The sequence below is a fragment of the Chiloscyllium plagiosum genome, unplaced genomic scaffold (assembly GCF_037043375.1).
Source record: "Chiloscyllium plagiosum isolate Xiang-an unplaced genomic scaffold, Cpla_swu_hap1 HiC_scaffold_11, whole genome shotgun sequence".
In the NCBI taxonomy this organism is placed as follows: Eukaryota; Metazoa; Chordata; class Chondrichthyes; order Orectolobiformes; family Hemiscylliidae; genus Chiloscyllium; species Chiloscyllium plagiosum.
In genome coordinates this window covers 19,251,348-19,277,514 of record NW_028270149.1, presented here as the reverse complement: position 1 = coordinate 19,277,514, position 26,167 = coordinate 19,251,348, and the positions used below count along the sequence as shown (strand labels likewise).

Sequence of the window (26,167 nt, the reverse complement as noted above, 5' to 3'; positions counted from 1 at the left end):
TAGAGTCATAGTGTCATAGAAATGTACAGTATGGAAACAGACCCTTTGGTCCAACCTGTCCATGCCAACCAGATATCCCAACCCAATCTAGTCCCACCTGCCAGCACCTAGCCCATATGCCTCCAAACTCTTCCTATTCATATACCCATCCAAATGCCTCTTAAATGTTGCAATTGTACCAGCCTCCACCACTTCTGGCAGCTCATTCCATACACGTACCACCCTCTGTGTGAAAAAGTTGCCTCTTAGGTCTCTTTTATATCTTTTCCCTCTCACCCTAAACCTATGCCCTCTAGTTCTGGACTCCCAGACCCCAGGGAAAATACTTTGCCTATTTACCCTATCCATGCCCCTCATGATTTTATAAACCTCTACAAGGTCACCCCTCAGCCTCCGGCGCTCCAGGGAAAACAGCCTCAGCCTGCTCAGCCTCTCCCTATAGCTTAAATCCTCCAACCCTGGCAACATCCTTGTAAATCTTTTCTGAACTCTTTCAAGTTTCACAACATCTTTCCGATAGGAAGGAGACCATAATTGCACGCAATATTCCAACAGTGGCCTAACCAATGTCCTGTACAGCCGCAGACCACATTGAATGGCCTGCAGTCCCACAGTGCCGTGTTCCGTTTGCTCATCCACCATGCAGACTCTTTCATCTTCCATACAGACAGCAAGAACCTGCTGGTTAAGGACAATGATCAACTATCCTCCTGTAATGAATCTGGGGTATCGCTACCTCTGGTTGTCACAGCCTCTGGTTTAGGCTACTAACCAGATCTGTACCACTTCCTAGCCTACTGGGTATGACTAGGTGAAAGTGCGGACTGCAGATGCTGGAGATTAGAGTCAAGATTAGTGTGGTGCTGGAAAAGCATAGTAGGTCAGACAGCATCCGAGGAGCAAGAAAACTGACGTTTTGGGTAAACGTCGATTTTCCTGCTCCTCAGATGCTGCCTGACCTATTGTGCTTTTCCAGCACCACTCTAATATTGGGTCTGACTGCCTCCTGGGATAGGAACAGTGTACAGCTAACTTTTTCCCTCTCTAATGCCCCACAACACCTGCGGTTCAATTAGTCCTAGCTCCAGTTTCCCCTCTCAGTCCAAAGATGTGTAGATTAGGTGGATTGGTCATGCTAAATTGTAATTTCTAGGCTAGAAGTATTAGCCACAGTAAATGCAGGATTACAGAGGTAGGGTGGGAGGTGAGTCTGGGTGTGATGCTCTTCAAATGGTAGGTGCAGGCTCAATGGACTGAATGGCTTCTATCTACACTGTAGGCATTGTGTTGTGGGGGATCACAGTACTCTCTACAAACTCTCACATGCTGTCATTGCTGCATATCGCTTCCACTGCCATCTGTAAATAACACTGTTTAACCTATTCAGTCAACTTACTCAAAAACTGAAACTATAAGCCAAGAAATTTATCTAAATTTGGATATAGCTAGACTACTTTAAATATTGACTCATTATGAACACAATTATTGCTGGCATTAAACATCAGTTCCTTTCCCCTCTCCAATTCACACGCTCAATGATTTTCCAGATTTTACACTCGTCATAATGCACTGCGCTGCTTATTTTTGTAACCTTTTTTGAGCCACGCCCATGTTGCAATGTCTGGTTCTGCTTCCAGGGATGAGAACCTCTACAGGTCATCATGTAGTTAATCGACAGCCACTGTTCCTGTTAAAGGTTGACTAATTTACAGTTTCATTTAGTTTTAAAGTTTCTTCTGATTCAGAGAAGTAAAACTTTGTGGTTAAACTAAACCTCAGTTAGATAGTACATTATTGCTGTACCAGAAAATACAATTTGTCAGGTTCCCAACTTTGACCTTCTGGGTATGATTTTTACACCATCCTTGCGAAGCCAAGCTGAGAAAAAACTGTTCTGGGATGGTTGGATTCCTGGGGAGGAGGCCTGGCGAGCCCCTGAATGAGAATAGAGACTGACAGCTGCAGGTGTGGGTTGAGTGCAAAGCCAGCCTCTGTGCACTGGGACTGTGCTGTAAATAAAACAAAATGAAACCAAAAACGGCCCTCACTGCTCACCGATTTCTCCCCATCCTCTATGCTCCATCTGTGCTAAACCTATGCCACTTCTGATGCTTCCTTAACCACACCCCATGACCCCTCATATTTCTTAAGTCCCTCTACCCAATACTCATTGCCCTTTATAGCATCTGTCCTAACCTATGCCCTGTACCCATCACTTTAACCTCTAGAGCCCTTATGCCAAAGGAGTGCCAATTCATCCAATATGTCAATCACCTTTGACCTTTTACCTACTAGTTTCCATCATGGACAGACTTCAGGACCCATGCACAGTAAAGGAGAAATGAAGTTATATGAAAGTAAATTCTAATGCACCCTCTCGGCATCATAACATTAGCCTTACTACAGCTCTCTAAATAGCTTTGTATTGTGACTGCCCAAAATAAATTCACTGAAACAGACCTGCAGTGGTGATGGTGGGGATTTAAAAAGACCATGCTCACTGAAATGAATCAATTTTGCACTACAAAGGGACATTGGAAAATAAAGTGTTTCCTCTAGGAAAGGCAAAGAAAAAAAATCCCAGTATTCTACATGGGTTGGGCAGCCACCTTTGTCTGCACCTTTGTCATTTAGGGCTGCCATTATTATTTGGACATTGACAAGTTTTATATCCATTTCTGCTGTATCAAGTTTCCCTGCAGTTTCCAGACCAAACCCTACACTCCCTTCAGAACCCTTTTGGATTTGGATGTTTTCCAGGTAACCTGAGGCTAATGGTAGTTATACACACATATCCTTAGTCCTCGGCCTATGTAAGTTAGTTGACTCTACCGTTTACAGCATGGTGAGTTCCACTCCCTAAAAGTGAACCATGTTACATTGTGATGTTAGTTCCAAACGCACAGTATTGTTGGACTTTGTGCCATCTATTGTGCTACAAGCTTTCAATCATTTAAAACCTTACCACTAAACCACCTCTTAACAAATTTGAATTGATTGTCATGGTAAGTTTATAATGAAACTTTAGCCTGTTTTTTTTCTTTCCAGTCTGCAGATTGAGCTGTTGTGTATTTATGCTCCTATAAATTCTAATTTTGTAGTTCTAAGTCAAAACTACACTGCAGTGTTTCTTTCCTCCCTTCACTTTTTGTCAAAACGTAGTTCAGTCTTCTTGTATCTTTTCGTGCACTTAGCAACTAAAGAAGAGCCTCAAGTGTTTCATCTGGAGGATTAACTGGAGCTTGCACCATAGGACTGCAGAGAAGGTATTTCTGGGGAAGGCTCTGAGTAAAGGGAGGAGTCCAAGCTTGTGCCCTGCCAAGGCGTCCAATCCGGCCTACCATCTGGTTTAAAACACAGGATGTACAAGTGTAAAGTTCTGCAAAAACATAGCTGAGCCTCAATCTTTCAGCAGTAAATGCAGGATCAAATTGGCTTCTGATTGGAAGAGCATTGAGCACTTCTTTATTCAGCGAATTTTGAGAAGAATTGTAGCTCAGGTTGAGGTTCTGGATATAGGTTTGCTCGCCTAGTTGGAAGGTTCATTTCCAGACGTTTCGTCACCCTACAAGGAAACATCTTCAGTGGGCCTCCAGGCAAAGCACTGTTGGTACTAGTGAGAGAGGGTCATGTTGTTTAGTGGCTCACTAGTATCCTTACATACAGAGGAGGAAGGACACAACTTTGACTGGGACAACACATCCATCCTAGGAAAAGCAAAACCGAGACATGCATGAGAATTCTTAGAAGCATGGCATTCCAACCAGAACTCTATCAACAAATACATCGAGTTAGACCCCATCACCTACCCCTGGAAAAAAAATAGGAAATGACATCAGCCACCGGAAATGATGTCACCACAGGAAATGATATCACCAACCCAAAGAAACCCAAACATATAAATAGAAAGTAGGAATTATCAACAGTGCTTGGCCCAGAGGCCCACTGAAGATGTTACCTGGTAGGGTGGCGAAATGTCTAGAAATGAACCTTCCAGCTCAGCGAGCAAACCTACATCCACCACTTCTTTATTCAGCCTGAGGACTGTGTGCAGTGGCAGTGGAAAGTCTGCTAGTGAAGAAGCTGCTCAGGACAGAGTGCCAGCCAGGCAGGTTAGGGGCAAAGAGGTTTCACATTGGAGGAGGCAGCTCGCTGCTCCCTACGCTGACACTGGCTGCCTGAAGAAGGCAGTCAAAATCATAGAACAGATTCAAAAGCCACAGGGCTGAGAGCAAGCATGGGGAGATAAGTGAGTAAGGGGCAGATGGCGAGGGCAGGAGTGCGAGCAAGGGACAGAGGACCAATTATATTTTTTATTCATTCATGGGACATGAGTATTGTAGATGCAGATACAGTTACAATATTTAAAAGACTTTTGGAAAGGTACATGAATAGGAAAGGTTTAGAGGGATATGGGACAATTTAGTTTGGGAAACTTGGTCGGCACAGACAAGTTGGATCTGAGGGTCTGTTTCAGTGCTGTATGATTCTATGGCTAAGCCAGCATTTATTGCCCATCTGTATTTATAAGGAATCACATCTAGGCCAGACCAGGTAAGGGTGGCAGCTTCCTTCCCAAAAGAACACTTGTGATCCAGGTGGGTTTTTTCCAAGAATTGACAATGGTCATTATTAGACTCTTAGTTCCACATTTATTGAATCCATAGCTGGTTTCCAGCCTGGGTCCCCAGAAAATTTCCAGGATCTCTGGATTAGATTAAATTCCCTACAGTATGGAAACAGGCCATTCGGCCCAACAAGTCACACCGACCCTCCAAAAAGTAACCCATCCAGACCCGTTTCCCCTACATTTACCCCTGACTAATGCATCTAACTCTATGGGTAATTTAGCATGGCCAATTCACCTAACCTGCACATCTTTAGATTGTGGGTGGAAACCGGAGCACCCGGAGGAAACCCATATAGACACAGGGAGAATATGCAAACTCCACAAAGACAGTCGCCCGAGGCTGGAATCGAACCCAGGTTCCTGGTGCTGTGAGGCAACAGTGCTAACCACTGAGCCATCGTGCCGCCTGTCTGATGATAATATCAGTAGGTCATCACCTCCCCAGAATGGGTGGGAAAGTCAGCATGGGGGCAGAAGGGTGAGCAAGTAAGTGAAGAGCAGGAATTGAGCACCTGGGAGAGGGGCAGAGGGTAGGATGGGGGAGTGAGAGCATGGGATGGGAGGATTACAGAAAGTGCACCTAGGAGAGGGGGAGTGTGTGAAACCTGAGAGTGAACCAGACAAACACATTCATCCTTACTTTGTCTGGACACAAATCTCCTTAATCTACAGATTATCCAGGTGGGGGCAACAGGAAATGTGTTCTTAAAGAATTAATGTTTCAAAATTTTCATACCAGTAAACAATACCTCGCTTTGGAGTCTGTGTTTGGATTTCATAACAACTCATTTTATGTATTGAATTGTATTTACAAGAAATGCTATTTGTTTTTTTTTAAGGCACATTTTATCAAATTATGGATGCTAGTGATTAATCTTTGAAACAAGTGTCTAATCATGTTAAATTGAAAGGCATCATTGTCATAAAAAATTCTGTATGTGTGTGTTCACATAATATGAGACAATTTGCTGGTAAATAGCATGTAAACAAAACAGTCACAGACATTAGGGTGTACTCTGTACTGATTCATTTAATGTCTACTATTTCTCTTTACCAGCATCCCAGTATATTCTCAGCCTCCACGCCATCTGATGATTCACAGTCTATTTCACAGTCTGCTTCAAGTTACATGTGGCCGCCAAACACTCCTCCTCGCTACTCGCCAGCGTACTTCCCACCTGATGAAAAGCCGCCACCCTACACACCATAGATCTCTACTTGTTTTCATCATCATCACAGACTTTGATCTTTTTGGAGACCTTCATTGCAAAGGCATCATCCACCCAGATCACTTTATGATCTCCATATGCATACTCTTACACACAGTGATGTGTTTGTAGAAACTCTTCTGTTAAAAAGAAACCAAAAGCATATCATTCTGCTACTTGTTAAGGGTATGTTAATCATAATTTGTTGGAAAATGATGCACTTATACTTTAGGTTGTAATTACAAAAACAAAACTTTGGAAAGCTACAAACCACTGTCGGATCAACCATGATCACATTAACTGGTCAAACAGAAGTAAGAGGCAGAATGGTCTACACTTGTTCCTATCTTCCTATGTTGCTAATTTATCAATTAAGCTGTGCAAATATATAATTTAAAAGTAAATGATCAATTTTAGCTTTGTAGTATACTGTTACCTTTTTGGTAGTTTTTTTACTGGTTGAAATCTCTACTTCTTAGCAGTTTCTGAGGCTCTTTATGAAGTTTCTGTGCATATTTTAGATAAGTGTCCAGATAAACATTTCAGCACTGCTGTTATGAAATAGATCCATTTAGAGGCCCATTTTCATATCTCAAACTGGTGGAGCATTATGTCATAGCAAGGTTCATAGAGAGTTTGGTTCCCCTTTCAGTGCTGAGTAAGGTGTTTTCTGCTGCAAGGCATTTTAATATTCCATTTGATCTGAACTGAGTGGCCCTTCACTAAGAATTGGGGAAGTTCTAATTACTGATTGCATCCTGCTGGAAGTCAGTGTGGGAAGACATTTGATCAGAATGTGTCAAGGCTCAAGAGCCTACTCCTCTTCCTGTTTCTTGTGGTCTTTATGGCTCATGGTTCACACGTGTCATGATCAATGGGCAAGATGCAGTCGGCACATGCTTGCAAAGAGGGAGTGCCTTTAAGATTGAAGGGGAGGGAGAAAATTAAGCCTGAGAACAAATGTGGTTCTGGTTACCAGTTTCATCTCAAGCCAGCTATAGATGAATGTAAACTACCTTCCCTTAACCATGTAGAAAGACTTAGATAAGAACAGAAAGTTGGATTATCAGTGCACAGTCTCTAATGTCTGTTTACAGAGCACAACTATTGGAATTCAGATTCCTGGTGCTTGCATATTGCATAGACCTTGTGACATTTTGAGGGAAGATAAGGAAATATTCTATTTAACAATGACTGCTGCTTTATTCATTGGAAAATAAATGGATTGGAATGTGTTTGACAGTCATGAAATAATTTTAAAACCATGCATGAACATAGAGGGGCTTGTGTGCACTTCACTGAACATTATATATCAGAGTTGCCTCTAGTCTAACTACCATTTGAAAGATAAGAAAGAGTTGCAATTATGAATAATTGTGGGGTAGCAAAGTTCACAGGATTTGTGGAGCATATTCTTCAGAGTTCTAAAGTTCTTGGGCTTCAGACCACATGAAGAATTAGCAGATTTAAGTTCACTTTGCATACAACCAGATGAATCCCATAAACAGCTGGTAGGAAAAATGCATGGACTGTTAAAATTTCAGTGGGGTACCCACTTGTTAGCTATGGATCCATCTTTGTCCTTGATATAAGTAAATCTTTTGTTTTCAGTAACTTTTGAATTTGTGGTACATAAGTAGAAAGTTGGCAAAAAGTACATATCTTCAGGAAGATGCAGACAAAAAAGCTAGCAGATGTAATTTAAGCTGAATAAATGTATGTTAATTCATTTTGACTGAAAACCAAGGTTAGGAGAATATGTTTATTGGAAGGACATGGAGGGTGGGGGGGGGAAGAATAAGCAGAGAAAGAATCAAATACACAGATCCTTGAAAGAGCAAATGCAAATGCATAAATGGGATGTGTTGTAGCGGTAAAGGATTAATTGGGAATCCCGCGTCAAACCACTTTGCAAAGTTAGATGGCCCTAACAGCAATAAAGATGGAAGATGCAAATTGGGGTAAGAAAACTCACTGGGGTGTGGGAGGTGAATGAATGGTTTTTGTATTTCAGATTGTTTTTTGGAAACAAAATTGGGGCTTGATGACATCTATTTGAACCAAGTTTTCATTTCTTATCATAATCCAAAAAAAATCTTTTGTGTAATGGCTTCAAATCTTAATGGATTGGTCTATTAGATTTCTTTTAAAAAATCATTATTTTATTGAATGCATTGTTTTGTTTCCCAACATCATCCCTAAGACTCTTGCTGCTTGCTGTGTTTACCATGTTGAGTTATCCAACTGTGCAGCTATGAACTTAAAACAGCTTATGTAAAAGCACTCTTACTAAGAAAAATTGGTGCCAGTTCACCTGAGTTCCAACATAGAATACTGTGGGAATTTGTGGTATTCTTGCATGTGTGGTTGAAATTTTGACAGGAGTTCTATTTGCATTGAAATTTATTTCTCCAGTAAGAAGTGGCCAAAAAGCTCTATAAAATGTGTGCACCCAGGCCCAGTGCATAAAGTTCCTAGTCACTTTCTGGTTATTTGATTATGCAACGTATACAGAGGAATTTCTTCTTCTCTAAGAGGGTAATGAACCTGTGGAATTCTTTGCCACGGAGAGCCTCCAAGACTTTTTTTTTAAAGAACACTCAAGGCTGAGATAGATTTCTAATCAGTAAGGGAATCAAGGACTATGGAGAAAAGACAAAAACTGAAATTGAGGAATATCAGATTAGCATTGATCTCATTGAATGACGGAGCAAACCAAATGTGTTACTGTACATGTATGCAAATAAATTGAATATAGCAAACAAGATGGGGGAATTACAGGCACAGATTGCTAAGTGGAAATGTGATGTTGTAATGATAAGCGACCTGGTATTCAAATAAGATAGGAAAGGAGGCCAGAAGGCAGGATTATTTCAGGAGAGCATTGTAGTGCGAGAGAAAGATGTCACAGGTCAATTGATTAAAACTAAGGAACAAAAAGGGTACAATTACATTGCTAGGTGTATCTGTAAACCACCAGCTAATGGTAAGGATATGGAGAAACAAATGTGCAGGGAAATTCCAGATGCCAATGTTATGCACTAATTTTAATGGGCAACTTCAGTTACCCAAGTATAGACTGGGACAGTCATAGTGCAAGGGCAGGAAGGGATAAGTGTTCTGAGATTGCATTCAGGAGAGTTTCCTACAGTAGTATGGGTCCAGCCCACAAAAACAATAGTTGGACCTGGCTATTGGGAATGAGGTGTCATCGAGGATTACTAAGGAGACAATGATCATTATATTGTAAGTTTCAAGATAATGGTGGAGAATTACATTCATCAGTCCAGAGTGAAGAAAGATCAGTTGAAGAGCTGACTTCAATGGGGCAAGAACAGAGCTGGACAGGACAGACTACAACAAGAGTTTGGCAGGAAAAACTAATTGAACAATGGTCTGCCTTTGAAGAGAGGATGGTTTGGTACAGTTGTGGTACTTTCCTTCAAATGGGAAAGGTAGAACAAACAAACCTAGAACTCCATGAATAACAAAGGAGATAGAAATAAAGATAAAGAAGAAATAGTGTGCTTATTACAGATGTCAGTTAGAGGATGGAATTGAGAACAAAGAGAAATACAGACAATTCAGAGACTAGATTAAAAAAAGCAAGAGAAACTGAGAAATGACTGGCAGCCAACATATAGGGGTGCTCCAAAATCTTCTGTGGGCACATAAATATTAAAGGTAGTCAAAAGGGGAGTAGGGCTGATTAAAGCTCCAAAAGGGGATTTCCACATAGAGGTAAGGGCATAGCTCAGGTGTTAATTTGTTCTTTGCCAGAGGTGGATGCTAACCAGACCATGATGACAAGAGCAGGACTCTGTGACAAAAAAAAGTAACTCTCACTAGAGGAGTTCAGCATTGTTAAGGAAGAAGACTTGAATGGACTGTTGGTGCTTAAAGTTGACAAGGTATCAGGATCAGACAAGACACACCTAAGAATATTGAAGGAAGTGTGAGTGTTAATCGCAGGGGCACTAACCATAATTCTTCCTTAGACACCATGGAGGTATCAGAAGACAGGAGAATTACAATCATTATGGCCATGTTCAAGAAAGAGAATAAACCCAGAAATTATAGACCAATCAGTTTACCTTCAGTGATGGGTAAGCTTCCATAAATAATTATAACTGGAGATCTTTGGGGACATAATGAGGGTAATACATTGATGTGGTGTTCTTTGACTTCCCGAAGGCAGTTGTTACATTGCCACAGACAGACATGAGAAAATTTATACATCATGGAATAAAAGGGATAGTAGCAACATGGATACAAAATTGACTGAATAATAGGAAACAGAGAAATGGCCAATGCGCATTTTTGGGGCTGGAGGATCATTTGTTGTGGAGTTCACCAGGGATTGTTATTGGGACCCTTGCTTTACCTGATGTGCCTGTATTAACGATAACATGTGCACAGATCATTGAAGGTGGCAGGATAGGTGGGGAGAGCAGTTAAGAAAGCATATGGTATCTTTGGCTTTATTAATAGGAGCATAAAGTACAAGGGCAAGGAGATGTTAAATTTGTGTAAGACACTTAATAAACTTCAACTGGAGTTATGTGTACAGTTCTGGGACCACATTACAGGAAGGAAGTGAAAGCATTGGGGAGAGTCCAGAAGCAATTTTCAAGAATGAAATTCTTCATCCATAGAACTATTTATGAGGGTACATTGAAGAGGTTGGGACTGTTCTGTTTGGAGAGAGGAAGGCTAAGAGGAGTTCTAATTTTTTTTAAAATGTCAAAATCATGAGTGGGCTGGATAGAGAGAAACTATCCTGCTCATAAAAGATTAGATTAGATTACTTACAGTGTGGAAACAGGCCCTTCAGCCCAACAAGTACACACCGACCCGCCAAAGCGCAACCCACCCATACCCCTGCATTTAGCCCTTACCTAACACTACAGGGAATTTAGCATGGCCAATTCACCTGACCTGCACGTCTTTGGACTGTGGGAGGAAACCGGAGCACCCGGAGGAAACCCATGCAGACACGGGGAGAATGTGCAAACTCCACACAGTCAGTTGCGTGAGGCGGGAATTGAACCCGGGTCTCTGCCGCTGTGAGGCAGCAGTGCTAACCACTGTGCCGCCCACTAAAAGGAACAGGAAGGAAAGGACTAGATTTAAAATGATGTGCAAGAGGAGCAAATGTGACGTGAGAAAAGTCTTTTTTCATACCGCAACTAGTTAAGGAATAGAATGCATTGTGTGGAAGCACATTCAACTGACACATTCAAGAGGGTATTGGATGATTATTTGGGTAGAAATAATGTGCAGGGATATGGGAGAAAGGTGGGTGATTGGCACGAGATACTGATGTTCATTTAAAGAGTCTGTGCAGACACAATGCCTCCTGCGCCATAACGTTTTTGTGATTCCATGATCCATCAAATATTTTAGTGCATATTCTTCTTAAACTCGAGCAGTTTTGTTTTAAAATCTAATGGTTACAGCTCATGCAAGTTCTCCTTGGGAAAAATCAGTGAAAACTTGTTTCAAAGCTGCCACTGAAGTAGACTGGATCAGGTGGAATCACGTTTGACTGAACCACTGGATTACCTCCTTGAAAGGCTATAATAGACAAAGGATCTTAATATTCTCTTCTCCAAAACGTTGGGTTGAAACCCTTCTCTTTTCTTTGAATACCATGTATTCGAAGTCATGCCTTCAGTTATATAAAGCCCTAGTTATACCACCATTTGATGTACTGTGCACAGTTCTGGTCACCACACCTCAGGAAAGAATGCAGAAAATGTTGAATTACAGGAACGATTCCACAAACTAGAATAGGATTTCCTAGAATTTTGGAATATACAAGTTTCTAAGGCTAACAGGGTAGCGTGGTGGAAACCAGTTGATGATATTCTGTGGTGAAGAACTGCATGCAATGCTTCTGCCTTTAGAGCCATTGCTGGATGGGTGACTGCACATTTTCAGACTTAACTTCTACAATCTGCAGCATTGGCCACACAATTTAATACGGATTGTCAGAGTAGATAAAGACAAACTATTTCTGCTGATGAAAAGTCTGGATTTAGGATGCACAATTTTTTTTTAAATTGAGCACAGTCTCTCAGGAAACTCTTCTTAACACAAGCTGGTGGAAGTTTTGTCCTCCTCTGCAAATAGCAGCTGCTGCTAAATCAATTAATTTCAAAACTGAAAGTGACAGATTTTTGTGAATCAAAGGCTAAAGAATATGCAGTGAAGATGGGTATTGTATATGGCGTTATGCTGCATATCAGCTATGGAGAAGATCTAAATTAGAGAAAGGCCAATTTTGATGGTATTAGGCAAGAACTTTCAAAAGCTACAACAAATGTTGTAGATGTTTGCAGGTAAAGGGACGGCTGGAAAATGGGAAGCCTTCAGAAATGAGATAACGAGGGTCCAGAGAAAGTATATTCCTGTTAGGGTGAAATGGAAGGCTGGTAGGTACAGGGAATGCTGGATGACTAAAGAAATTGAGAGTTTGGTTAAGAAAAAGAAGGAAGCATATGTCAGGTATAGACAGGATAGATGGAGTGAATCCTTAGAGTACAAAGGAAGTAGGAGTATACTTAAGAGGGAAATCAGGAGGGCAAAACGGGGACATGAGATAGCTTTGGCAAATAGAATTAAGGAGAATCCAAAGGGTTTTTATAAATATATTAAGGACAAAAGGGTAACTAGGGAGAGAATAGGGCCCCTCAAAGATCAGCAAGGTGGCCTTTGTGTGGAGCCACAGAAAATGGGGGAAGATACTAAATGAATATTTTGCATCAGTATTTACTGTGGAAAAGGATATAGAAGATATAGACTGTAGGGAAATAGATGGTGACATCTTGCAAAATGTCCAGATTACAGAGAAGGAAGTGCTGGATGTCTTGAAATGGTTAAAAGTGGATAAAATCCCAGGACCTGATCAGGTGTACCCGAGAACTCTGTGGAAAGCTAGAGAAGTGATTGCTGGGCCTCTTGCTGAGATTTTTGTATCATCGATAGTCACAGGTGAGGTGCCGGAAGACTGGAGGTTGGTAAACGTGGTGCCACTGTTTAAGAAGGGCAGTAAAGACAAGCCAGGGAACTATAGACCGGTGAGCCTGACCTCAGTGGTGGGCAAGTTGTTGGAGGGAATCCTGGGGGAAAGGATTTACATGTACTTGGAAAGGCAAGGACTGATTCGGGATAGTCAACATGGCTTTGTGAGTGGGAAATCATGTCTCACAAACTTGATTGAGTTTTTTTGAAGAAGTAACAAAGAAGATTGATGAGGGCAGAGCAGTGGATGTGATCTATATGGACTTCAGTAAGGCGTTCAACAAGGTTCCCCATGGGAGACTGATTAGCAAGGTTAGATCTCATGGAATACAGGGAGAACTAGCCATTTGGATACAGAACTGGCTCAAAGGTAGAAGACAGAGGGTGGCGGTGGAGGGTTGTTTTTCAGACCGGAGGCCTGTGACCAGTGAAGTGCCACAAGGATCGGTGCTGGGCCCTCTACTTTTTGTCCTTTACATAAATGATTTGGATGAGAGCATAAGAGGTACAGTTAGTAAGTTTGCAGATGACACCAAAACTGGAGGTGTAGTGGACGGCGAAGAGGGTCACCTCAGATTACAACAGGATCTGGACCAGATGGGCCAATGGGCTGAGATGGGGCAGATGGAGTTTAATTCAGAAAAATGGGAGGTGCTGCATTTTGAGAAAGCAAATCTTAGCAGGACTTATACACTTAATGTTAAGGTCCTCGGGAGTGTTGCTGAACAAAGAGACCTTGGAGTGCAGGTTTATAGCTCCTTGAAAGTGGAGTCGCAGGTAGATAGGATAGTGAAGGTGGCATTTGGAATGCTTTCTTTTATTGGTCAGAGTATTGAGTATAGGAGTTGGGAGGTCATCTTGTGGCTGTATAGGACATTGGTTAGGCCACTGTTGGAATATTGCGTGCAATTCTGGTCTCCTTCCTATCGGAAAGATATTGTGAAACCTGAAAGGGTTCAGAAAAGATTTACAAGGATGTTGCCAGGGTTGGAGGATTTGAGCTATAGGAAGGGGCTGAACAGGCTGGAGCTGTTTCCCCTGGAGTGTCAGAGGCTGAGGGGTGACCTTATAGAGGTTTACAAAATTGAGGGGCATGGATAGGGTAAATAGGCAAAGTCTTTTCCCTGGGGTCAGCGAGTCCAGAACTAGAGGGCATAGGTTTAGGGTGAGAGGGGAAAGATATAAAAGAGACCTAAGAGGCAACCTTTTCATGCAGAGAGTGGTACATGTATGGAATGAGCTGCTAGAGGAAGTGGTGGAGGCTGGTACAATTGCAACATTTAAGAGGCATTTGGATTGGTATATGAATAAGGAGGGTTTGGAGGGATATGGACCAAGTGCTGGCAGGTGGGACTAGATTGGGTTGGGATATCTGGTCGGCATGGACGGGTTGGACAGAAGGGTCTGTTTTCATGCTGTACATCTCTATGAATCTATGACTCAGCAAATAGTGGAACAGGTTGGAGAAGCTAAATGGGCTATCCCAATTCTGCTGTTCCTTAAACTGTGAACTCATTACCCTGTTTGTTTAGTCTAGCACAATCTAGCTAGAATGCACATCTCTTCTAGCCTCTGAATATTCTGAATCCAATTTGAGGATATTTGTAGAAAGAGATTACAATCTCGCATTCAGTTGTAACTGATTTATTCTAGCAAGAAATGTGAATGTATCCTTGAAACAAGTGCCAAAATTAATAGGGTTAATTGATCTCTCCAATTTTCTGAGTTAATCATGTGCAGGTTTTCAGTATAAAATTTGAGATCTCAAGTTGAAAATGATGTACGGCACGGTGGCACAGTGGTTAGCACTGCTGCCTCACAGCGCCAGAGACCCGGGTTCAATTCCCGACTCAGGCGACTGACTGTGTGGAGTTTGCACATTCTCCCCGTGTCTGCGTGGGTTTCCTCCGGGTGCTCCGGTTTCCTCCCACAGTCACAAAGATGTGCGGGTCAGGTGAATTGGCTATGCTAAATTGCCCGTAGTGTTGGGGTAAATGTAGGGGTATGGGTGGGTTGCGCTTCGGCGGGTCGGTATGGACTTGTTGGGCCGAAGGGCCTGTTTCCACACTGTAAGTAATCTAATCTAATGTACATTGCATTTTGTACAGCTAAATTAGGATCGAAATTTAGTCCATCTGATAGCCTCATTTAGCCCTGACTGGGAAAAGAATCTGGAAATGTGTTGCTGGAAAAGCGCAGCAGGTCAGGCAGCATCCAGGGAACAGGAGAATCGACGTTTTGGGCATAAGCCCTTTTTCCTGAAGAAGGTCTTATGCCCGAAACGTCGATTCTCCTGTTCCCTGGATGCTGCCTGACCTGCTGCGCTTTTCCAGCAACACATTTCCAGCTCTGATCTCCAGCATCTGCAGACCTCACTTTCTCCTGGGACAAGAATCTGTATGATTATCAAAGCATCTCTTTCAATGGCAAGGATGTCATGAACAGTTAAGTTCTGGTTAGCACAAAGTCCATTTGTAATTCAATATTTTAATTCAGGAGGTCTGTGAAATAGAGTAAAAACTGTTTTATCAGTGGAAGAACAGTGGCATTGCCAGATACAACGAAAGAATGTCAATGAGGGTTACCGATGTATCCACTTTGTATCACATGTTTAATGTAATAAAACAATCAAAGGCACTTCAGAGAAGCATCGTAAAACAAAATATGACATTGAGTCACATCAGATGGCCAAGAGCTTGCTCAAGAGGTAAGTTTGAAGCCGTGCCTTACAGAAAGGAAGCAAAATAGAGAGGTGTGGAAGTATTTCAAAGATCAGGGCCAGCAACTAAATGTGTGACCACTAACAGTAAAAGTATCAAAATTGGGGCTAGCACGAGGCCAGAATTAGGCAAACATAGAGATTAGATTAGATTACTTTACAGTGTGGAAACAGGCCCCGAAGGCTGTAGGAGATTAGAGATAGAGAGGGGCAAGGCCAGGAGGGGATATGAAAATAAGGTTGAGAATTTTTAAAAACAAGATACTGATTGGGGTAAATGTAAATCAGCAAGTACATGAGTGATTGTTGCTCGGTGCAAGGTCAGACACAATCATCAGAGTTTCAGACGACCCCTTCAAAGAGGGCAGAACATGAAAAGCTGACCAGTAGTGCACTGAAATAATGAAGGTTAGAAGTAACGAAAACATGATTCTTGAGGATTTCAACAGCACGCAAACTGAGCCGGGGCAGAGTTAAAAGGTGGAAGTAGACGTTCCTAATAATGGCACACACTTCTTATCAGAAACTCAACTTGGTGTTAAATCAAATTATATGGCCAATGCTGCAGATTGTAGAGGTTAAGTCTGAAAATGTGCAGTCACCAACAATGGTTTTAAAGGCAGAGGAATTGCAAGTGGTTCTTTAACATTGCATAACATGGGCTAGTTCCCAGCATGCTACAGCAAGACACAGACGCAATGGGAAGGAATTTGGTTCCGTTCTGTTGATAATGATTTATTTTGCATTGGGCTAATTGGATATAACCAATTAAAAAGAGTTAGAGGTCAGGAATTCCAGGTGTTAAGTGAAATGGGAGGGAAGACCAAAATCATTTTGAGGGGGAAATAAGAATACCCCTTATTTCTCCATTCCCACCTATGATTCCATCTATGGAGCAGTACCTTAGTACCAATTAAGAGTGATGAGCCAATTGTACCCAAGTGGGACGAACAGAATTGGTTATTTAGTACCGGCGACTGCTGTTTTCCCTCTGATTCTCTTTTCTAGTTAATTCTCATGATGGAAACATGTTCAGACAATGGGTGCCTGGCACTTAGCATATTGGTTAAGATTAATATTGGCACAGCAGCCTTAACTGGTTGTGTTACCTACCTGTATCCCTAGTTCTTATGTTCTTTAAGCCCAAGAACCTTACTGCATTTAGCCAAATGATTAAAATGACAGAATTGGCTTCATCTATGTTCCATCATCTATCATCAATTAGCTTGTTAGCACAAATTGTTAAGGCTTACATAAGACTAATGATTCCATTGGAGAGATACTAGTGTACTCTGTACATGAGTACTATGAAAAGTGTCCAATGTCACCATTCCAGGTGCCAGCTTAGGTACAAAGGTATCTAGATATAAAATCTTTGCCACAAAGTAGAAAAATAAAGAGAGTTAAACATTACAATCCTTCTTAATATTAGGTAGAAAAATAAAGAAATAAAAGTGCAATGGTCTTTCTTAAATGCTTAGCCATGGCGGGCTTGCACACCCTAGGATAGAAACCGTTGGGACTGGAAGCATTCTTTTCTGCTGCAAGTTAGAATTAACAGACTTTTTTTAAAAAGGAAAAGACTATTGATAAGATGGTGAACAACTATTGAAGTCCATAGTGAACTACAGCAGAGAACATTAAGGAGGTTCAAATGAAGTTCATTCCTATAGCGATTATTACATGCAGAGAAGAACCTCCAAACATTCTATAGGAGAATAGGTGAGAGCAAGAGAGGAAGGTATGAATGAAGAGTATTAACGGGGCTTTTGAAAGCAGAGAGGGAGTTGACAAGTTATCAGTAGTTGGGTAACAGGAATCAAAAGTACAGAGCTGAACTTTACCAGGGGAACAGATGGGCTTTTGTCGCAACACATTCCCAAAATTCACAAAAATATCTTGCCCATGCTGGGGTTTGAAAGCAATGGTGAGAGGTGTAAAAGCGACTAACTACAGCATGGACAGCAAGAGGAAATGGACAGGATGCACTACGAGGCATAGCTGAAATTTTGACAGAGGAGGTTTGTCAGCTCCAGAGTTTTGGGATCGATGTACTTTGAGGTGGTCAGAAGCTTCACTGGAATAATGATCTCAGTGAGGATTTCAAGGATGGGGTGGGGGCATGCATAGGTCAGAGAGGCAGGTAATGTTAAAGCGACGAAAACATGTTGGCATGGGCACATTTAATCTGACTTAGAAATACTTTTTGTGCCTGACTCCAGACTGGTGAACTCAAGTGGTATGCTGGGTTACTGAAAGAAGAATAAAGTCCTTATTTGAGCTATTTTCAGCTCTTGACAAACCTTTGAATTAATGTCAGTGGAACTACAGTTAAAATTGTTAAAAGGAATCCCAAAATGGGAATAATATAGATGTATCTCTAAAATAACATTTATTTATTGCAAAATTATCTGAAATAACTAATCATTTTGTTGATCAAGGTTTTAAAAAACTGAATCATGCTTCTATGTTCTACTTGTGTACAAAACCACATTTCTAGAAAACTAAAAAATAATAAATAAACAATTTTAAAAAAGTGTTGTTCTATTTGTCAAGATTCAAGTTTCACATTTTGCTGACCAAGAGAAAGATGGTTTACAAATGTTTGAAGTCATCTGCCTTATTACTTTTCAGTGAAAATGCAACATGTTTCAATTATTATATAATGTTATGGGGTAGGCTTGCCAACTGTCCAGGATTATCCTGGAGCCTTCAGGAATTAAACATGAATCTCTGGACACCACTGCAATCAATCAATCTAGAAGAAAAACACAGACGTCATTAAAAGTGTTGTTACTTGACATTGTCTTCGAGCATAACCTCCTTCTACTTGTAAATTGTGGATGTGGGAGGAAGAAACAGGCAGAATATTAAAAACATGATGATCATTTGATGAAACTGCTGGAATACATTCATCCAAAGTTCACAATTAGAGGGCCAGCATTTTTGATGTAGCAGTGGACAGGCTTAATACTGGTACCATGAGCCTATCAGGACAGAAACAATCCATCAGGGTTAGGAAGAGTCGTCTTATCAAACTTGCAAAGTGAACTTTGTTTGTCTTCTCACAGATTAAGTAGAGTTAAAATGTGGCTGAAGACAAGGTTATTGGGTTATTCTGATTCAAGGAGCATTGAGACCTGTTATGGACAGGAATGAGCTTTATTGATGGGACAGTCTACCTTTAGAACATAGAACATAGAAAAATACAGCGCAGTACAGGCCCTTTGGCCCTCGATGTTGCGCCGATCCAAGCCCACCTAACCTACACTAGCCCACTATCCTCCATATGCCTATCCAAAAGAACTGGGACTAAAATACTCTCAAGGAAGAGTTTAAGCTAATTTAGAAAGGGAAAGCATAAAATAAAACAGAAAAGCAGAAAAAAAAATATTTGAAATTAATCTGGAGAAGTTAGTAAAAAGACAGAAGCAAGGGAGTTAAAACAAAAGGGAACATTGTAATATAAGAGCAGGAGTATGCGAATTAACTCGTTGAGGCTTCTGTTAAATCATGGCTGATCCACCCCTAAATTCCAATGACCCACATTAGCTCTTGAAATTCTTTCCCAACAAAAATCTATTAATCTCAATTTCAAACATTCTAATTGGTGTTACATTGACTATTACCTGCAATAACCAACATTAAAACAAATGACATGCAAATTGATGTCAGAGAAGTGATTATAAACGTAAAGAGTTGAAGTTCCAGGACAAAAATATTTTACAAAGTGAAAAACAAAAGATAATAGAACAAACAATATGATTACATATAGTAATAGATTAAAGATTTATAAGTTTTTCTTGACAGGTCGTGTAAAGTATGCAAATATTATGATAACAATAACAAAGCACAGCATTAAGATGCATTAACAAAGGAACTGACTGCTTATTGATGACACTGCACTTAGAATATTGCATCCAGTTGTGATGAATGTACCTTACAATGAACTCTACAGAGGACAGGAACAAGGATGACAGCTATGTCTGAATCAACATTCTCTGAAAACACAGTTGGAAACTTGGATGGAGTACATTATAGAAAAAAAACTGACTGAGAAAGCAACATGATTCCAGTCTTTAAAAACAATGAATAATTTTCATAAAATGAAAATCTCAAACTATTTGCAGTTAAACCCAGGAATCAGCATTTGAGGTTATAACAATGTACAAAATAAATCACAATTGCAAAGGAACATAATTATAAACTGCCAGCCAGCACAATTATATTGGGGTCAAATGCATTCTTCAGGTGCAACGCAATAGATTACCTGTATGGGATAATAAAGTGATGGAACTTTAAGATATAAAAGTTTCAGAAAGAATTAATTTTTGATGAATGAAAGCTAGGATTCTCTGTGATGTAACCTGTATAAGCCAAATGATCTTGTGCATTGATAAACAATAGTCAAGGATCCCCCTGCTCTACAATCCAAGTTGAATTGTTCATTTAATTTGGAAGCACATAATTTCTTCAAATTATCTTTCTTCTGATGCCGAATAATTACTATGTAGTTTTTTTTAAATACTCAATAGCCTCAGTTTAGAAAATGTTATTTGTTATCTCTTGGACTGTATTTTAATTAGTTATGTACCACAGCTCGTGATCCAAAATTCTATTTCAAAACATCACACTGTCCATTAAAGTGAATTAATAATTATACTCAGTTCGGATGGTTCGAGGATTACATATTTCACACATGATTTTTGAACAATTTTGATACATTAAAAAATTGTGTTTCTAAATATAGGATCAAAGTTTAGAAATTTGGCTCCCTGCATAGTGGGGCTGGGAAGCGGGTAATAATGTTAGCTATTACAGCTGGTCGTGGTACACTAATTCAGAATTGGGTTGACTGTCATAACTTGACAAATCTTAAACAAGAGTAGGACTGATGATAATGATACAGTTGTCAGATAATATGACTCAGTGCTTAAATCTATTACAGTAAGCAAGTACTAAAGTTACAATGGTTCACCATTTTATGAGGACCAAATGGTAATGGAAACACTTGTTAAATGCAGCATACTTAGCAGTTTTCTCTCCTTTCCCAAAGATGCCAACTCCACGGGGCAATGATTCATGGGCAGCAACAATCTCAGGAACTTAACCCCAGAGACCATATTTCATCAGTGAGCTTGAACAGTAAGGGATGACAGACTACTTGATTGCAACAGAAATCATACCTAATCTCAGGCCTATTCTTGACTGACAACCATTTCTGCATACCGTGCTCCACGAAATCACTATAGTGTTAATGCAACCTAAAATCGGTACATTGACAGGATAATTTGGAAAGGTTGTGAACCCAAAGCACCTTGGCTAGAAATGACAGCTGCACAACACATAGCAATGTTGCAATGTAAATGGGTGAACTGATTGGATTCACAATGCACTGGCTGTAGCAAATATCCATGATATAACAGTGAGTAAACGATTGAGTGACCTACCTTACTTATTAGGTAAAAAATATACAAAAGGAACACCCACTGCAAGTAAGACTACTATAATCCCTGTAAAGTAACAGTTAATCAATAGGTTTAATTGATGGATCGTTATAACATGACAGGAACATTGGTAATTTTATTAATGGTCACTATCAGTGATAAGGTAGGAGAACAGTGTAACTGACCTTCATTGATGGCAATTAAAAAATGACAATGATATATTGTGACTGACCTTGTGAGGTTTAATGAGAATACCAAAACAGAAATCAGGTGGATTGTGGCACAATGTAAAACTAACTACAGAGATTGCAGAACACAGAACAAGCCATTTGGTCCAACCAGTTTACGCTCAGTACAAACCTACTCTCACCCACTCTTCATCTAATCCTATCAGCATGTTCTTTTATTCCTTTCTTCCTCAAGTACTTATCTAGCTTCTCCTGAAATGCATTTATGTTACTTACCTCAATTACTCCTTGAGGTAGTGAGTGCCGCACTCTAACCAGAGTCTGGATGTAAAATTTTAATCTGAATTAGGTGTACTAGTTAACATATCTATGGACCCTAGTTTTGGTCTCTGCCATAAGTGAAAACGTATCTTCTACATCTATTGTGATCAAAAAAAATAAAAATAGTGACTGACTTGTAGAATATTGATGGGGAGAGAGAGAGACTTTCTGTGATCAATTAAGTACCATGAGGAGGGCACCTGAATTGCAAGGCTTACCAGGGAGTGCAGCTTATTGTACCAAGCTTCCATAATAAGCTGTATGCACCCTTGGTTGGTGAATTAAATATAAATCAGTATTTAGCATTAATTTTAAGTTATTTGTTTAAAAATTCAGAAGTTACAGTGATAATTTTCTCTTGAAAATATCAACGCCTCTGTGTTGATAGCAGTGCCAACATATGGTAACTCACCACATAGAATATCTTTTGCCATTGATCTCAGACAGTGAGCAATCATAGGCTATTTGACCATGATGAGTACCATAAACAAGCCCACTTACGTTCTCTTTTGACATTCACACCTTACATTTATCAGCCGAGGAATTAGTGGATAATGTAAATGTGATGAATATGGGTCAGTTAATAAAGTGAGCATAACATGGTGGGTGGTTAAGATGCTAATGAAAACGACTGCCATAATATAGCAAGATAGCTATACAAAGAAAGGTCACTGGACCTAAAATGCTGACTCTCAACAGATGCAGCCAGACCATTTGAGTTTCTCCAGCAATTTCTGTTTTTGTTTCAGATTTCAAATATACACAGTTTTTTGTTTAGCAATACAAGTCAGATGTGTGAACAGTGACTGATTCCTATTACCTAGTAAAGGCACTGCCTACAACAAACACAATTTGATTGGGTAGGTAATGAAACATTAAAAAAGGACTTCGTTAGGTCAATCAAAGTCTTTTATCAGATGCAAATATTGCTAGCAAGGCCAATGTTAGTTGCCCATCTCCAGTTGCCCTTGAGAAAGTGGTACTGAGCCAACTTTTAACTAAAGTCCATTAGACATCAGTATATCCACGGTGCTGTCAGGAAAGGAATTCCAAGTTTGTGAAGGTGAAGGAATGATTTTAATATGTGCTGGGAATGGACGTGCAGATTGTGGTATTCCCATGTTTCTGCTGCTCTGATTATGGACCAGACCAAACCTCCTCAAAATATATCACGGAGATAGCCTAGACCCTAACTTTTTCTTATATATATATTAACTACTACTGATTAGCCGTTCCAATAGAGCAGCCTTCCATAAGCACTCTTGGCAAAGGCCATTAGGAAAACTCAAGCACAAACCCAGCAGTACAGAGACAGCACAAGCTTTTGCAGTGAGAGAGAGCTGTGATTTCTTCCCAAATCCCAACCTCACCAACTGAAAGCAAAACCTGCAAACCCTTGTGAGGGCTTGACTCCACCCACTCATGCTTCGTTTGTCTACTTTAAAAAAGACTAAAGCTAGTTACACTGCTGTACACAGAGCAGAAAGCTCGGCTCCAGGTTTACATTTGCTTTCAAGAGATGCAGAACAGAACATATCCCTCTTAAAGGCACATCCAATGAATAAATCTCTGGGACCTGAGAAAGTGTATCCTAAGACATTGTGGGAAGTTAAGAGAATAAATTGCTGGATTCCTAGCAGAAATAATTGTATCATCTATAAACGCAGGTAAGGTGCTGCAAGACTGGAGAGTGGTTAATGTTGTGCCTTTATTTAAGAAAGACTGTAAGGAGAAGCCTGGGAACTATAGGCCTGACATTGGTGGTGGCCATGTTGTTGGAGGTGATTCTGAAAGATAGGATTTACATGCTTTTGGAGAGGCGAGAAATGATTAGGGTCGAGAGTGTGGTGATGGAAAAGCACAGCCAGTCAGGCAGTATCTGAGGAGCAGGAGAGTCGACATTTCGAGCACAACCTTTTCATCAGGAAACCTTATGCTCGAAACATTGATTCTCCTGCTCCTTGGATGCTGCCTGACTGGCTGTGCTTTTCCAGAACCACACTCTTGACTCTGATCTCCAGCATCAGTAGTTCTTAGTTTAGGGATTAGGGACAGTCAACATGGTTTTGTGTGAGGGAAATTGTGTCTCCCAAACTTGATTGAGCTTTTTGAGGGATTAACCAAAAAGATTGATGAGGGCAGAGTGATAGACATTGATTACATGGATTTTATTAAAACCTTTGACAAGGTTCTACATGATAGACTAATTAATAAATTCAGATCACATGAGATTCAGGGTGATCTTGCTAATTCGATACAAAATTGGCCTGATTGTAGGAGACAGAGGGTGGTAGTGGAGGGCTGTTTTTTTGTACTGGAGGCCTGTGCCCAGTGCAGTCCACAGGGATCATACTGGGTCCTGTTTTGTTTGTCATTTACATAAACAATATTTTAGATTAGATTAGATTCCCTACAGTGTGGAAACAGGCCCATCAGCCCAACAAGTCCACACCGACCCTCTGAACAGAAACCCACCCAGACTCAGAGTCATAGAGATGTACAGCATGGAAACAGACCCTTCAGTCCAACCCGTCCATGCCGACCAGATATCCCAACCCAATCTAGTCCCACCTGCCAGCACCCAGCCCATATCCCTCCAAACCCTTCCTATTCATATACCCATCCAAATGCCTCTTAAATGTTGCAATTGTACCAGCCTCCATCACTTCCTTTGGCAGCTCATTCCATACACATACCACTCTCTACATGAAAACGTTGCCCCTTAGGTCTCTTTTATATCTTTCCCCTCTCACCCTAAACCTATGCCCTCTAGTTCTGGACTCCCTGACCCCAGGAAAAAGACTTTGCCTATTTACCCTATCCTTGCCCCTCATAACTTTGTAAACCTCTGAAGGGTCACCTCTCAGCCTCCGACGCTGCAGGGAAAACAGCCCCAGCATGTTCAGCCTCTCCCTATAGCTCAAATCCTCCAACTCTGGCAACATCCTTCTAAATCTTTTCTGAACCTTTTCAAGTTTCACAACATCTTTCCGATAGGAAGACCAGAATTGCACGCAATATTCCAACAGTTCAAAGTTTGTGAGAAGATTTGTAGCTCGGGTGCTCGTTGGTGTGGTTCTGTTCGCCAAGCTGGGAATTTGTGTTGCAGACGTTTCTTCCCCTGTCTAGGTGACATCCTCAGTGCTTGGGAGCCTCCTATGAAGCGCTTCTGTGATGTTTCCTCCGGCATTTGTAGTGATTATAAATACCATATATACCGACCACTGCAACAGACAGCTGGAACTGACAACTGGAAGCGGCAGATTCAAACACTGTAAATGCCGGAGGAAACATCACAGAAGCGTTTCACAGGAGGCTCCCAAGCACTGAGGATGTCACCTAGACAGGGGACGAAACATCTGCAACACAAATTCCCAGCTCGATGAACAGAACCACAACATTCCAACAGTTGCCTAACCAATGTCCTGTACAGCCGCAACATCACCTCCCAACTCCTGTACTCAATACTCTGACCAATATGGGAAAGCATACCAAATGCTTTCTTCACTATCCTATCTACCTGCAACTCCACTTTCAAAGAGCTATGAACCTGCACTCCAAGGTCTCTTTGTTCAGCAACACTCTCTAGGACCTTACCATTAAGTGTATAAGTCCTGCTAAGATTTGCTTTCCCAAAATGCAGCACCTTGCATTTATCTGAATTAAACTCCATCTGCCAAGTCTCAGCCCATTGGCCCATCTGGTCCAGATCCTGTTGTACTCTGAGGTGACCCTCTTCGCCGTCCACTATACCTCCAGTTTTGGTGTCATCTGCAAACTTACTAACTGTACCTCTTATTCTCGCATCCAAATCATTTATGTAAATGACAAAAAATAGAGGGCCCAGCACTAATCCTTGTGGCACTCCACTGGTCACAGGCCTCAAATCTGAAAAACAACCTTCCACCACCAACCTCTGTCTTCTACCTTTGAGCCAGTTCTGTATCCAAATGGCTAGTTCTCCCTGTATTCCAGGAGATTTTACCTTACTAATCAGTGTCCCATGGGGAACCTTGTCACCCTGATTAATGCACCTAACACAATGGTCAATTCACCTAACCCGCACACCTTTGGAATGTGGGAGGAAACCAGAGCACCTGGAGGAAACCCATACAGACACAGGGTGGATGTACAAACTCCACACAGACGGTCACCCAAGGTAAGAATCGAACCTGGGTCCCTAGTGCTGTGAGGCAGCAGTGCTAACCACTGTGCCACCCTTAATTTGGATAAGAATGTAGGAAATATGTTTAATAATTTTGTAGATAACACCAAAATTGGTGGTACAGTTTACAGTGAAGAAAATTATCCAAGATTATAAAGAGATCTTGATCAATTGAATCAATAGGCTAAGGAATAGCAGATGGAGTTTAATTTGGTTAAATACATTTTAATAAAACAAACAAGGACATGACTTGTACTTAATGGTAAGGGCCCTGGGTTATGTTGTAGTAGGGGTTGAGGTACATAATTCTTTGAAATTTGCATCACAGGTAAATAGGATGGTTAAAGTGGTGTTTAGCATGCTTGCCTTCATTGCTCAGAAGTTAAATATAAGAGTTGGGACATCACCTTGAGGGTTGTGCAGGATATTGGTGAGGTCTTTTCTGGAGTACTGTGACCAGTTC

General features: G+C 40.9%; 1 protein-coding gene across 1 annotated transcript in view; it reads left to right on the top strand.

Moving 5' to 3' along the window:
* Positions 1-6,255, top strand: part of tmem255a (transmembrane protein 255A) — a 75,903-nt gene extending 69,648 nt beyond the window's left edge. Inside the window, exon 9 of the mRNA XM_043705071.2 lies at positions 5,688-6,255. Within this exon, the coding sequence (XP_043561006.1) occupies positions 5,688-5,840 (153 nt within the window). The 3' untranslated portion in view covers positions 5,841-6,255. The remainder of the gene's footprint in view (positions 1-5,687) is intronic.
* Positions 6,256-26,167: the final 19,912 nt, after the last annotated feature.